This window comes from Erythranthe guttata, chromosome 1 (assembly GCF_056151865.1).
Source record: "Erythranthe guttata isolate IM_541 chromosome 1, IM_541, whole genome shotgun sequence".
Lineage (NCBI taxonomy): Eukaryota > Viridiplantae > Streptophyta > Magnoliopsida > Lamiales > Phrymaceae > Erythranthe > Erythranthe guttata.
Genome location: NC_142533.1, coordinates 136,683 through 150,320, shown reverse-complemented (window position 1 = coordinate 150,320; position 13,638 = coordinate 136,683). Strand labels below are relative to the sequence as shown.

The following is a 13,638-nucleotide window of genomic DNA, read 5'->3' as shown; positions in this document are numbered from 1 at the left end:
TCGTTTGTTCCTCGCGGGGTATATTTTTTACGTGTAATTTCCAATTGCATATCTAGTAGCTCTTGGCGTTGGTCTTCACTACTCGGAGTTTATGAGGATAAAGCAAGTGTATGTATGATATCAGAAGTGTAATTTGGATAATAAAAATCTGAGAATCTATAAAGTAATATGCTACTCAATGAAGTTCACCAAGTGTAACATTGAAAACTGCACTCTCCATCTAGTGTACTTGTTGGCTTGCAAATCTGTGCAGAACCTTCTTCTACTATTATATAATCCAAACAAACCGAAAAAAAAGAAAAAATGAAGAATGAATCATTACGTTTGACGACATATGGGATTACACGTGTAGTTGGAACTGAAAATATGAAAGTTGGAAGATGAAGAAATAATGAAGGGACAAAGCTTAGAAATGGAGTAGTAGAATAACGTTAAAGACGACAGACCGACCATTAAAAGTTGTCACCAGTTTTCCATAATTTAAGGACAACATAAACATAGATTTATGAAATTAAATTCATCTTTACTTTTCTTAGCAAATTAAACTCCACCATCCAATTTAAGACTTGTCTCATTAATACAAACTCCTTTCTTCTCTCTCTCGTCTGTTCTCTCTTTTATTATGTTATCATTATTTTCTTTTTCATTTTTTTTATTTTTGTTCTTCTTGAAATAATCTTTATTCTTCATTTTTGTCTCCTTGGGAGATTGCAAGGCGATGATCATGTCGACGGGCTTAGCTAATTTCCTTGTTGCATATTTATGTTCTCTCATAGACTGCAGATGATGTAATTCCATTGGTAAAGTGGAACAACAATATATTAATTTCTAGGTAATTTGCTCGCAGATACTGTCTCTCTTCCACAAACATTCTTGGAATGTACCAACATTTCCAGCACGAACAACAAGTTATCTTGTCTAAACAGGAAATACATTTTGACTATGAAAATTCTTTAATCTGATTGTCATGCCCTATTTGCATGCAGTTTGCAAACATGAATACAGTTTGCTCACCTTACTTTGATCCTGATTTTGACAGCCTTCCAGAGAGAATATTTGGTCCAGCGTAAGTTTCTCTCTCTCTCTCTCTCTCTCTCTCTCTCTCTCTCCAGACCTTATGTCCTTTGCTTATCATTTCTTCCCATTCTTGATATGCAGCTGCAGAGTTACCATAGACAATGAAAGCTTAGAAGATTGCACGATTGTAAAGGTAAATGCATATTATTCGCTTTTGTTATGAGACAACCTGTGAATATTAATATCTCTAAGCATATGTATCGAAAAAATGGCAGATCGACAGCGTAAATAGGCAGGGCCTCCTCCTTGAAGTCGTGCAAGCCCTTACGGATATGAATCTCACCATATCTAAAGGCTACATCTCTTCTGATGCTGGCTGGTTTATGGATGGTATTTTTTTTTTTTGCATCCCTTCCCTTCTTTACTTTCCTTTTTTTTTTGTATAAAAAAAAAATCAAATTTCAACGTAAACAACAAGCTCGATATGGTACTTAATTATGATCTGATGTGCTCTGCAGTTTTTCATGTTAAAGATGAGATAGGCAAAAAAGTTACTGATCAAAGGGTTATAAACTACATCCAGAAGGTAATTAATATGTTAATACAATGACATCTGTTTCAACCTTGCTCTCTTTCTTTTTTCTTTGTTAAGGATTTGCTTTGTGAGTTGGCAAATCATCATACAATCAATCAGATTAGAACTTATTTTTTTTCTTCTTTCTGATGGTTGTTGGTTGACTTAATGAATGCTGACTTAGAGAGAGACAGTGTAGGCTCTTGGCTCAAACAGTAACACCAGCCCCAATGCAAAGGCCCGAAGCTCACCGGAGTTGCCTCTCGGTGATACTAAAGCAATTGAAATGACCGGAAAAGATAGGCCCGGCCTGTTTTCAGAGATATCAGCAGCACTAGTAGATCTTGGTTGCAACATCATCGAAGTCCACGCATGGACCCACAACGCCCGTTTGGCATGCGTGGCCCACATCTCAAACCAATCCACCGACACTCCCATAGACGATCACAGGCTCCACGCTATTGAGGACCACTTGACCACCGTTTTGCGGGCCACCACAGCCAAAGAAGAGAACAGCAGTAATAACCAGCAGCAAGAAGTGAAGCCCGCGGGCCTTCCCACGGGGGATTCCAGCACCACCACTAAGGTGGAGCGAAGACTGCACCAGCTCCTGCTTTCTGTGAGGGACTTCGATGGGCCGCCACTTCAGCAGGCAAGATTGCCAACGAGGATTTCAGACAGTGATGATGAGGAGAGAAGGGGGGGCTGCCATGTTTCGATCGAGAGTTGTGAAGAGAAGGGGTATTCAATCGTCACCATTGAATGCAAGGACAGGAGAAGGCTCATGTTTGATACTGTATGCACGCTTACGGACATGCAGTATGTCATCTTTCACGCTTCCGTTGATTCTTGCCGAGGCTATGCATATCAAGTACGTTTGTTTCTTATTGTTTTTTCTTTTAAAAAATAATCAAATTGAAGAAAAACAAAATTGAATTTTCCCTTTCACAGGAGTACTTTATAAGACATGCAGATGGCTGTGCATTAAACACAGAGGGCGAGAAAGACAGAGTTGCGAAATGCTTAGAGGCAGCCATAGAACGCAGGGTTTGTGAGGTATTATTATTATAATTTGTATATATTAATGATGCCATTATTATAAGTTAATTATGGTGTATTGGATGAATAATGCAGGGGGTGAGGTTAGAACTGTGTGCATATAACAGGGTGGGATTGCTCTCGGACATAACACGGGTACTAAGGGAAAACGGGCTTGCAGTAGTAAGAGCAGATGTGGCGACACAAGGAGAGAAGTCGGTGAATGCTTTCTATGTGAGGGATATTTCAGGTAATAATGTAGACTTGGACTTCATCAAGTCAATCAAGTCAGAAGTTGGTGCAATTGATCTTGAAGTGATGGAATATACAACCGATCATTCTCAACCAATTACACCTACTTCTATGTCTATCGGTGAGAGATTGAAGTTTCAGATCGAACGCCTCTCCCACGGCTTCGTTGCCATGTAAATAGATGATGCACAGCTGCTTTTTTTCTGCTTTCTTTTTGTACAGTTTGAATAATTTTTATAATGTACATAGATAATCTTATTAGCTAGTATTATGTATATAGATTTTTGCTATCGCAAAAATATCGAACTTTGTAAATCATGTGAACAAAGACAACTAGTTACAAAACTTGCTTACCTTTGGATACAAAAGAATACAGGGCAGTATATAAGTACAGCATCAACATTCGAGCTCATAACTTTAATCTTAAGTACTATACCGTTCCAATACTAATTATCCAACCCTAAGATTTAATCTTCTGAGCCATACAGAGTGCAAGATCATATGAAACGCATCAAATTTCTTCACTGGTTGGTTCAAAACAAAATGCTTTCTTACAGCTCTCAAACCCTCCTTCAGCATCAGATACTTATCTTCCGATACCCCTAAAAGTATCTCTTTCAATCTCGGGATTTCAGAAATATCAACCTGTATCGAGAAAGCCTCCCACTTCAAAACATCGCTGAATGGCAGTACATAATGATCGGATAGTATGACAGGTATGCACTCAGCGTAAACGGCCTCAACAATTCTGGGGCTAGCCACTTCATAACCACTGGGGCATAAGCAAAACTTTGACCATAACATGGAATCGTAATAATCTTGATCTTTAGGGAGGTATTCGTAAATACGGAGGTCGGAGTCTCTGCCCTTCCAATGCTGTAGGAGAATTGACCTAATGGGGCCATGGAGCCCACCAGCAAAGAAGGCAAGGAAGGGTCTCGAAAGATTGGAGGGTGGAGGTGAAATCAGCTTGGGATTTACATTGCCGCCATAGAGATGAATTTCAGGCAGGCTCACATCTTTCTGTGGATTGAATCCTTCAGAGGAGTTTGCATTGCACAGTACACGAATCGATGTGTTGTATAGAAATGAATTTCCTCGTGACGCATGAGGTGCCTGGAAATTAAAAAAATAAAATTCAATTAGGATAATAACATATATGTATATAAATTTGGTGATTTAAGATCAACTTTTTCATTAATAAATAGTGTGCATATATAATACCCAGTCATGGCAAGAGAGCATGAAATGGTCAGCGCCTTGAGTAGTATTCCAGAAGGGGTGTTTTACGGAGATGAGTTTGACGTAATCAGAAACAAACTGTTTGAGTGGGGTGAGATTGTACGTGTCGGGGGTGTACAGGTATTTGACCATCCATGTTACGCTAAAAGGCATGAAGTAGACATGGGCCGCTCGTGGATTGCTTGTCCTAAACCGATTGTTACCATGCTCCATCTCGTGTATGAATCTTCCTTCACTAGTGTATATGTCTTTGCATGGACCGTCGTGTACTATTGGTAGCTCCCCTTCTTCGTATACGTAAACCTTGAATCTTTTTTCCATTTCCTTGTAACTCCTGCAGTATAATATATTTTTCTTTAATACGAGCAACAAAGTCTAGAAATAAAAACAGTAATATGCTAAAAGTGGCTTTTGTCTGTATGCTTGAAGAAACGGGCAAGGTGATGGCAATGCATTAGCAAGAGGAATGATTTAAGGGATGAAATGATAGCATAATGTACTATGAGTTTTACTTGTTTACGCCACAATCACTACAGACTAATACAATACAGCTGTTTTAAGCAGGTTTATAGCCTAATAACTAAAAGGTTAAATGTTTCATAGGAGCTAATTAAATAATTTTCCCGTTCTTTGGAAAGATCTCAAAATGAAGTAAATTTCAGATCGATAGAGAATACTTAAAGGAGCATGATTATTAATTATTCCAAAAGGGACCAAATTCAGAAATATATATGGAGTGAATGTCAACATGTATTGTCTGTGCAAAAGGAGTTGAGCTTTTAATTATCATATGATACAATCCTACATAAACAGAAATTAATAGAATTTTAAGAAAGAGTGTTTGCTTTTTCTTTCAATTATTGTAACATTAATTCAAAGATAATTTTTTGTAATTTCTATCAATTCAAACTGTAATTGATCCAAAGAAATAAAAAAAAAAAAAAAAGGACCACCAATATAGACAAAAAGGGTTAGAGTTAACCATGAGCTATGTTTGATACAAAAAGAAAAAGCAATGAGTAATAGTATAGCACGGCGGATTTCAGTGTTTTTTTTTCAAAATTAATAATTGAACAAAAAAGAAAAAAAATAATAGAGTGGAAGAGGGAACAATGAGTGTGCGCACTAAAGCACTCCCATGCTTCAGGTGGAAGACTCTCTTCCCCCAGCCCCAGCCCCAGCCCCCTCTTCTAAACCACAACTTATTTTTGCTATTCAAAATTAGTGCAATATTCTATAATTTTCAAGCTACGTACCTTCCAAGGAAAGTTCCCCAAAAGCCATTTTTTTCTACGCGTAAAAATCGATTTCATGATTGATAAAAAAATCTTGAATATTAAACGAGTGAGTACGTGCACTTCAAAGCTAATCAAATTAATGAATAATTTTCATAACTTTGATACTAAGGGAATTTGATATTAATAATGATGAAATTAAATAGCTTACTGAAAAAACGCAGTGGGGTTTCGATAGATTGCTGATGAGGAGAGAATGCTGCTGCCATTATTGTTGATATTGATGATTGCCGATGATAGGTTTCTGTTAGAAGCTGCTTTTCTAATTGCTGCTCTTGATTTTGCTAATCCTTGCTCCTTTTTATTATTACTATTTGCTCTTCTCTGCATATTTCATATTTATTTAATTCTATTATTAATAGATCATCATAATTTCATGCTGCTGGCAATCAACTTTATTATTATTATTATTATAATTTATAAGCAACACACAGAAGAAGAACACACTAGCTACTAATCAAACAGTAAATGATATATAGTCATTAGAAAATTTGAACATGCAATCAATTCACAGCTTTACCAACAAATACTCTAACTTTACCCATTCCAGAAACCTCTTAAATTACTATTTTAGCCTAATTAATAATTAATTTTGGGTGCTGACCATCACTAGTGTTAAATTAAACTTCATCCAGGAGAATTATAAGGCAATTAACATTATACTTAATTAGCTCCAGCTAGCAGATTATGTAACTGAAAATAAATTCAATTTACACACACCTCATTTGATGCAAATAACATTTAATGTTCACATTCAAAATTTTCTACGGAAAACGCACAAACACACTTTAGTGTGTGTGTGTGTGTGTGTGTGTGTGGGGGAAATGCTTACTTTGACAGTTGGCTTGGATTTGGATGAGAATTCAGAAGAAAGCACAGCTATGGACTCATCACGCGCAGCAGCAGTGACCAACTCCACCATCGGTATCTTCAATTGATGATCTGCTTCATCAGAACCCGAATTATTAAACGACCCGAATCCGTTAGCTCCGTCGTCGGAGAAGAAGATTCCGAGGACAAAAATAACGGCTACCGATGTTGCTAAAACAACTGAGATTACGATCGACAAAGTTAATCCACCGCCGCCGCCGTTCTTCGTCGACATCTCTCCCCTCTGTGTATACTTGATTTATGATGTGATGGTTACGTATAAATGCAGTGTAAGTATATATATATATATATGTTTTCCACACACCACTTGCGGTGAGTGTGTGAAGTTGTTGAAGAGACGGTTATATGGAGGTGGAATTGGAAAGGCGGGGGAATATATTATAGACTGTGTGTATTGTACATGCGTGTGTGTGGGGTACTGCTATGAACTTGAAAAATGTGAATGGAATTTACTGTTTTGACCCATGTCAACGGGATATTATTAATATAATCAATTTTCCTGGTTACCGATTCATAGAATAATATAATAATAATATATAATATGGTCCGTTTATATAAAAAGAAAATTTACTGGTTACCAAAATCCCATCTGTTTATTATGAAAATCTTAGCTAATGAGTAATTACCACAAAAATAATCAGCTATCTGTATTTATTTATAGGAGGGGATTATGTGTGTTAAATTGGATTTAGAATGATAAAATATTGACCCGATTTCATTAATTTATTTTTTCTTGGCTACCATATCCATTGGATTGAGTCTTGTATTTTACTATTTTATGCAATGAATGACAATGTATTTTTTTGGCTTTTTCTTTTTCTTTTTTTTTTTGGAGTAAAAAATAAACTTACTTTTGTGTAATCTATATATTAATATATTTATAAAGAAATAAAAGATTTGTTTTTAATAAAATACAATGTTAATTGTGTGATAATTAATTAGGTAAGTAACCTAACATTGAGCCTCCGGAGCCAGACGGAATGAAGAATCATATGCATCAAATCATAGGGTTGAGAAGGCCTGTTAAAAACAAAATGTCTCTTCACCTTCAAAACCTGTTTCTGCTTTCTCAGATACACATCCATCGGAATCCCCTTGAGTATCTTCTTTATCTCCGGTATTCTCTCCACCGGCACATGAACCGAGAACCGCCTCCAATCAAGTACATCGCTGAACGGCAGAGCGTAGCCGTCCGATACGATCACCGGCACACATCCGGCGTGCATCGACTCAATCAACCTCGGGCTCGCCACCTCGTAACCGCTAGGGCACAGGCAGTACTTGGAGCGGGACATCAGCTCAAAGTAATTCTCGTTTTTAGGGAGGTACTCGTGCACTTGGATCTCGTCGTCTCTCTCCTTCCAGTGCCGGAACAGTTTCTCCCTCACGTGTCCGTGGGCCCCGCCTGAGAAGAATGCCAGGATTGTTCTATTGTTTGGGGATTTGTTGAGATCCGGCGGGCCGAGTGCCAGGCCTGGTGGGACATTTATTTCCGGCAACGAAACGTCTCTGTTCGGCCGGAAACCCTCGGAGACGTTCGCGTTACAGAGGCCTCTGATGAAGTTCTTATAAAGCTCTGGGTTTGCACTAGAAACATCTGGTCCCTGCGAATTAATTTTAATTTATTTATTGATTAACTACATTACGGAGAATATAATAATGAATGAATTTTGTAGTAATTACCCAATCGTGGCATGCGAGAAAGAAGTGGTCGGCGCCGGAGCTGCGGTTCCAAAAGGGATATTTATTGGCGACGACGGTGACGTAATCAGCAACAACCCTGTGGAGGTGGTTGCGGTTGTAGTTGATTCTGGGTGTGTAGAGAAAGTGGATGATCTCAGCCACCCCAACTGGGAGGAAGAAGGCGTGCGCCTCCGCGGGATCGGCGGCGACGAACTGATTGTGAGAATCTTCAAGCGCATCAATCATGTGACCTTCCATTGAATAAATGCCTTTCATTCTGCCCATGTGGAACAATGGCGGCTCACCTTCTTTGTACGTCCATATTTTGAACCTCTTCTCCATTTCTGTGTAGCTCCTGTGTACATGCAATTGTTTTACTTTTTTTAGTAATTATTAAAATATTCATATTCTATATAATATTAATTTTCCTGTAATAGTATGCATAATAATTTAAATTTGAAATAGTTGATTCCAAGTATTCTCCGTCTAAAAATCTCTATAAAATAGATCAAAGAAGACAACATATATATATATATATATATATATATATATATATATATATATATATATATATATATATATATAGCTGCAATTTTAGGCATTCTATGAATCCACACTAAAATTACACAATGCTAAAGAATTAATCCCATCAGATAGTAGTAATAATTTCATAGGTCTATATTTCACCAATTTGTTCTATGCTACAACCGGTGGAGTTTACTTCATCTTCTACTACACACGTATACAAATCATACATATCAACTTTTAAGATACTATCGATTTAAACTTCCTTTTGTATTCATTTACTATCAATAATAAGGTCTACCATTGTGTGTTATTTTTCCCTTTTTTTTTCAATTAATTTGCTACTTTTCCCAAAATAAGGAAATTAAAAATAGGGATATATCGTGTGAATTATAACAAACGTTTAAAGAGGAGTATATATGTTAATGAATATATAGTAAATATTATGTGAGTCTAAAGAAATTTCCCTCTATTTCCCTTGGTTTATATAGCTAATAAGTTGTTGAAATCCTTGCCTAGTGGGATTATGAATTATGATCTTCATACCAATTACAACTGGATAATTAATATTTTGAGGATGCACTAATTAATACTACTAGTTAATGTGATTTGCCATTCTTTATTGTTTTATTCCTTCTAAATCCATGATTATGTGCCTAGTGATATGTAATTAATTGCCTAAACAAAATCATCAATATTCTAACCTCCCAAAATTAGGGGTGGTTTAGGTTTAGGTTTAGGTTTAAGGTAAGGAAAGGAGGGCAATCAAAGCTACAACATAAACAACAATTCTAATAATCTTTTAACTAATATAAATTTAATTAATTATATTGTTTAATTTTTAATTATTCTAACAAGTATTAGAATTGATTTGCTGATATTTATAGATTAATAAAAAAAGGTTAAAATAAATAAGAGAAGGTAATGAAGAAGTGAGGAGAGAAGCTCAACGTACTGATGAAAAGCATAAGGGTTTCTGTAAATGGAGCCGCTTGGAATGAAACTCGCATTCTTTCGTCCTGCTTTGTTAATGGCTGCTCGAGCTCTAGCCAACCCTTCTTCTAATCTCTCCAAATTGCCATTTTTTATATGTACCTGATGGAGAAAATAAATATAAATATATATGTTAATAATAAAGCAAATAGTAATCAGAAACAAAACATGCATGGCGATGATTGTGTGCGTGTGTTTTCACCGACCTGTTTGTGCGTGGAAATTACAGAAGAAGAAATTGGGAGGAAGTGGAAGTGGGCGTTGAGGCAAGAGAAGATGAGGATGAGAAAAAGACAAGAGTATAATAACAATGGAGATGATAAACTGGCCGCGCTACCCATCGCTATGTATGTATCTACAGTTTGTTTATTTTTTTCTGAAATTTAAGAAGACTCGTCTCCATTATATTGTTGGTAATAAGTAGGTATATAAAGATTTGGAGAGACGCAGTGCACAAGTCTTATTGACAACGGAGAATTCTACTTTCCTAGGTTTACACATATTTATCATCTCATAATAATATATGGAATACGATATAAATACGTTCCCTATTCCTTATTTAAATTTTTTATAAACGGAAAGTTAATCAGCTTGGGCCAAAATAAACAAGGAAAATAATCTTCCATAAGTAATTGAGCCTTTTATTATGGGCTCCATTTAAGCCCATTTAGGTAAATGGACACGTCACTATTTTACCGGTAATACCGTTTGGCAGCTCCATTCACACAATGTATCGTTTCTTCTCCAATCAGCTTCACCATTAATTGTTGTTTTCAATCCAAGGGGAAATAAAAAACACCGATCTTTGGTTCTTCTGATTGCTAAGAAAAGATGATATTTTTTACAGTACATTAACCCTATTATGGATTATCATTATTATTATTGTGGCAACATATATAATAGGGCAGAAGAAATTGCAGCAGCAGATTATTGGAGACGACAAGAATAAATAATTGGAAGATGGGATTCGTAGTGGGTTACATTCTTGGTTTCGCATTAGGGTTCGGTTTGATGGTGGGCTTTGCCCGTTACCAGAATACCAGATCCAAGAGTCGAACTGATTTGGTATCCATTTTTTACGTCAATGTATCCATGATTTTAGGTTTATCGAAATTACGTCAACCTTCTTGATTTATTCTTGGACGATAAATAAAATAAAATAATAGTGGAAAAATGAATGAATGTAAATAATACAGGCAGCAGCAGTAGCAGCTCTTTCGAGGATGACAGTCCAAGATTCGAGGAAACTTCTTCCAGATCAATTCTACCCTTCTTGGCTTGTCTTTTCACAAAGACAGAAGTTGAGCTGCATTACATATCATATCATATATATGTTGCTGTATACGCATTAGCAGGGAGTTTGTATTGATTTTCTTTCTTATGCAGGTGAATTGGCTTAATCACCTTATTGAGAAAATATGGCCTTACGTTGACGAGGTTCGTTCCGTTTTCGAATGTACTTGTTCGATTATTGGATAGGTTTTAGGTTTGTGTGATTATCTGGAAACTTGTTGTGTTGTGGCATAGGCTGCTTCGGAGATAATAAGAAGCTCGGTGGAGCCAATTCTGGAGCAATACAGACCAGCAGTTTTGGCTTCCCTCAAGTTTTCTAAGTTGACTCTAGGCACTGTCGCACCACAATTCACAGGTTATAATATACATGATCACATCATAAATACAGCACATTTCTTTCTTTAATTCTCATATATCTATTGTTTTGTTTTTTTTAATGTTAAATAGGATTTACCATCATTGAAGGTGAACCTAAAGAGATTGTAATGGAATTGGATTTGCAGTGGGATGGAAATCCAAATATTGTGCTCGATATTAAGACTAGAGTTGGCGTAGCGTTACCAATACAGGTACGTTTCCATCTTTCGAATGCTACGAATTAAAGAAGCTTACATCTTACATTGAATTCTGTATCTTTTTGGGTGTAGGTAAAAAATATTGGATTTACGGGGGTTTTCAGGCTAATATTCAAGCCTCTAGTCGACGAGATTCCATGTTTTGGAGCTGTTTGTTATTCCTTGAGAGAGAAGGTACGTGAGTCCTAATTAAATTAAGCATTAATTTGTTTGTTGTACATGAAAACTGATCTTTTGTTTAATTAATGGGAGTTGATATGTTCATATATACATGCAGAGAAATCTCGACTTTACGCTCAAAGTGGTTGGTGGTGATATATCATCAATTCCAGGAATATCTACTGCCCTTGAGGTTTACTCTGTCCTTACAAATATGCATTTAACCATGTTTTCATCATGCTTCTAATTTTTGTTATGTTGTGCATTTGTAGGATACAATACGAGATGCTATTGAAGATTCTATCACATGGCCCGTCCGTAAAATTATACCCATAATACCTGGAGATTATAGGTCAATAATTACAAATCAAAATAAATCATTTATTGTTTTCTCTGAATCATGCATGTATCTTATGAAGAAAAAGATTCATGTTACAGTTACCTAGAATTAAAGCCGGTTGGAATTTTGGAAGTGAAGCTCATTGAAGCAAAGGAGTTAACAAATAAAGACGTGATCGGAAAATCCGATCCCTTTGCAAAGATATTCATCCGTCCTTTACGTGACAGAACAAAAACAAGCAAAACAAAAGTAAACAATTTTCTTTGGCTTCTTTATTATATTCCACACCCCTTTTCACTAGTTTGTTTATAGTTAAATGTACTTTTTTAGGATAATCAAATAAATCCAATATGGAACGAGCACTTTGAGTTTGAAGTTGAGGATGTGGTGACTCAAAACCTGACGATAAAGATTTACGACGATGAAGGAATCCAAGCTGCTGAATTGATTGGGTGTGCTCAAATGCCACTCCGTCAGCTTGAGCCTGGTAAGGTCAAAGACGTGTGGCTCAAACTGGTCAAGGATCTTGAAATCCAACGAGACAACAAGAACCGCGGTCAGGTGGGACCACATAGCTAGTTTTGTTTTCCCATGATCATTTAGCATTGTTCATTCTTGATATCTTCAACGTAACTTTACGACACTACTTTTTCATATCTTAGGTGCATTTGGAGTTGTTATACTGCCCAATGAGCAGTGAGAGTGCGTTTATGAATCCGTTCGACCCGGATTTCAGATTAACATCTCTGGAGAAGGCACTTAAGCAAGTAACAGATGATGGAGCAGATGAGGATCCACCAAAAGCTGCATCGAAGAAGAAGGATATTATAATCAGAGGAGTTCTGTCTGTGACAGTGATGTCTGCAGAGGAATTGCCAACTACTGATTTCATGGGAAAATCGGACCCTTTTGTCGTACTGACTATGAAAAAGTCTGACCAAAAGAACAAGACAAGGGTAAACAAACACATTATTAATTACTAATTACTAATTAATTCCCGGATCCTCCAAATTAGTTTTTGATCGAAACTCTGATCAAGTGTATATATGTATGTTGTGAATTAATTGAAAAAAGCATGCAGGTGTTGAATGACACATTGAATCCAGTTTGGAATCAGACGTTTGATTTTGTGGTGGAGGATGGATTGCACGAGTTGCTAATCCTCGAAGTATACGACCACGACACGTTTGGGAAGGTAAATTCATTCAATAAATAAATATATATCATCATCAGAAGCTTATGATCTGCTGCATTTATTGAAAGATATATATAATAAAAAATGATGAATTGTGCAGGAAAAAATGGGAAGATGCATAATGACACTGACAAGGGCAATACTAGAGGGGGAATTTACAGACATTTTTCACGTAGATGGAACCGCCAAAGGAAAGCTTAATTTGCATCTCAAATGGACTTCTCAAGCTATCATCAAATAATATAATCATTTCTTTTATTTATTTATTATTCTTTTGGTGTAAATTAAATGATGAAAACAGAAGAAAGGAGTGGGAATAAATTAATTTGAAAGATATTCCTAATTCCTCTTGAATATTCTTTTAATGCATGCATATTGATTGATTGATAGGTAGCGACCAACTTTGATGTATTTTAATAAAAAAAATAAAATTGATGAAAACAGGTGTTTGTTTTAACTTTTACCAACCAACCTCGCGTCACAACATAAAATAAATGAGAGAGAAGGAACCATTGGCCATTATTAAGAAGAGTGGAAAATAAATGGAGGGTAAGTTTGTAATTGAC

At 36.3% G+C, this 13,638-nt stretch overlaps 4 protein-coding genes across 4 annotated transcripts; 2 read left to right on the top strand and 2 right to left on the bottom strand.

Moving 5' to 3' along the window:
* The first annotated feature begins 537 nt into the window (after positions 1-537).
* LOC105977243 (ACT-like superfamily protein) lies at positions 538-3,226 on the top strand. The gene is made up of 8 exons (XM_013002543.2): positions 538-832; positions 987-1,066; positions 1,159-1,210; positions 1,293-1,407; positions 1,536-1,603; positions 1,791-2,462; positions 2,543-2,647; positions 2,726-3,226. Exons 2-8 carry the CDS (start codon positions 996-998, stop codon positions 3,056-3,058), a joined length of 1,416 nt encoding a protein of 471 aa, XP_012857997.2. The 5' UTR covers positions 538-832; positions 987-995; the 3' UTR covers positions 3,059-3,226.
* LOC105977242 (putative glycosyltransferase At5g25310) lies at positions 3,219-6,814 on the bottom strand. The gene is made up of 4 exons (XM_013002542.2): positions 6,251-6,814; positions 5,570-5,742; positions 4,106-4,457; positions 3,219-3,997 (listed from the first exon to the last, which is right to left on the bottom strand). The coding sequence occupies exons 1-4, from the start codon at positions 6,521-6,523 to the stop codon at positions 3,332-3,334; spliced, it is 1,464 nt and encodes a 487-aa protein (XP_012857996.2). The 5' UTR covers positions 6,524-6,814; the 3' UTR covers positions 3,219-3,331.
* Positions 6,815-7,205: 391 nt separating this feature from the next.
* Positions 7,206-9,606, bottom strand: LOC105977119 (putative glycosyltransferase At5g20260). The gene is made up of 3 exons (XM_013002388.2): positions 9,473-9,606; positions 7,993-8,347; positions 7,206-7,913 (listed from the first exon to the last, which is right to left on the bottom strand). The coding sequence occupies exons 2-3, from the start codon at positions 8,332-8,334 to the stop codon at positions 7,248-7,250; spliced, it is 1,008 nt and encodes a 335-aa protein (XP_012857842.2). The 5' UTR covers positions 8,335-8,347; positions 9,473-9,606; the 3' UTR covers positions 7,206-7,247.
* A 727-nt stretch (positions 9,607-10,333) lies between these two features.
* Positions 10,334-13,459, top strand: LOC105977008 (synaptotagmin-5-like). Its single transcript, XM_088825358.1, has 13 exons — positions 10,334-10,575; positions 10,707-10,812; positions 10,898-10,947; positions 11,038-11,158; positions 11,251-11,372; positions 11,451-11,552; positions 11,656-11,730; positions 11,810-11,889; positions 11,976-12,126; positions 12,208-12,438; positions 12,540-12,833; positions 12,959-13,072; positions 13,173-13,459. Exons 1-13 carry the CDS (start codon positions 10,471-10,473, stop codon positions 13,311-13,313), a joined length of 1,692 nt encoding a protein of 563 aa, XP_088681484.1. The 5' UTR covers positions 10,334-10,470; the 3' UTR covers positions 13,314-13,459.
* The last annotated feature ends 179 nt before the right edge of the window (positions 13,460-13,638 follow it).

Coding starts and splice junctions, on each gene's coding strand:
- LOC105977243 (XM_013002543.2), top strand. CDS start 996: ATGAATACAGTTTGCTCACCTTACTTTGATCCTGATTTTGACAGCCTT. Junction 1,067..1,158: donor GAGAGAATATTTGGTCCAGC/GTAAGTTTCTCT, acceptor CTTGATATGCAG/CTGCAGAGTTACCATAGACA. Junction 1,211..1,292: donor AAGATTGCACGATTGTAAAG/GTAAATGCATAT, acceptor AAAAAATGGCAG/ATCGACAGCGTAAATAGGCA.
- LOC105977242 (XM_013002542.2), bottom strand. CDS start 6,523: ATGTCGACGAAGAACGGCGGCGGCGGTGGATTAACTTTGTCGATCGTA. Junction 4,458..5,569: donor AACCCCACTGCGTTTTTTCA/GTAAGCTATTTA, acceptor ATTATACTGCAG/GAGTTACAAGGAAATGGAAA. Junction 3,998..4,105: donor TGCTCTCTTGCCATGACTGG/GTATTATATATG, acceptor TTTAATTTCCAG/GCACCTCATGCGTCACGAGG.
- LOC105977119 (XM_013002388.2), bottom strand. CDS start 8,334: ATGGAGAAGAGGTTCAAAATATGGACGTACAAAGAAGGTGAGCCGCCA. Junction 7,914..7,992: donor TTCTCGCATGCCACGATTGG/GTAATTACTACA, acceptor ATTAATTCGCAG/GGACCAGATGTTTCTAGTGC.
- LOC105977008 (XM_088825358.1), top strand. CDS start 10,471: ATGGGATTCGTAGTGGGTTACATTCTTGGTTTCGCATTAGGGTTCGGT. Junction 10,948..11,037: donor TATGGCCTTACGTTGACGAG/GTTCGTTCCGTT, acceptor GTTGTGGCATAG/GCTGCTTCGGAGATAATAAG. Junction 11,553..11,655: donor GTTATTCCTTGAGAGAGAAG/GTACGTGAGTCC, acceptor ATATACATGCAG/AGAAATCTCGACTTTACGCT.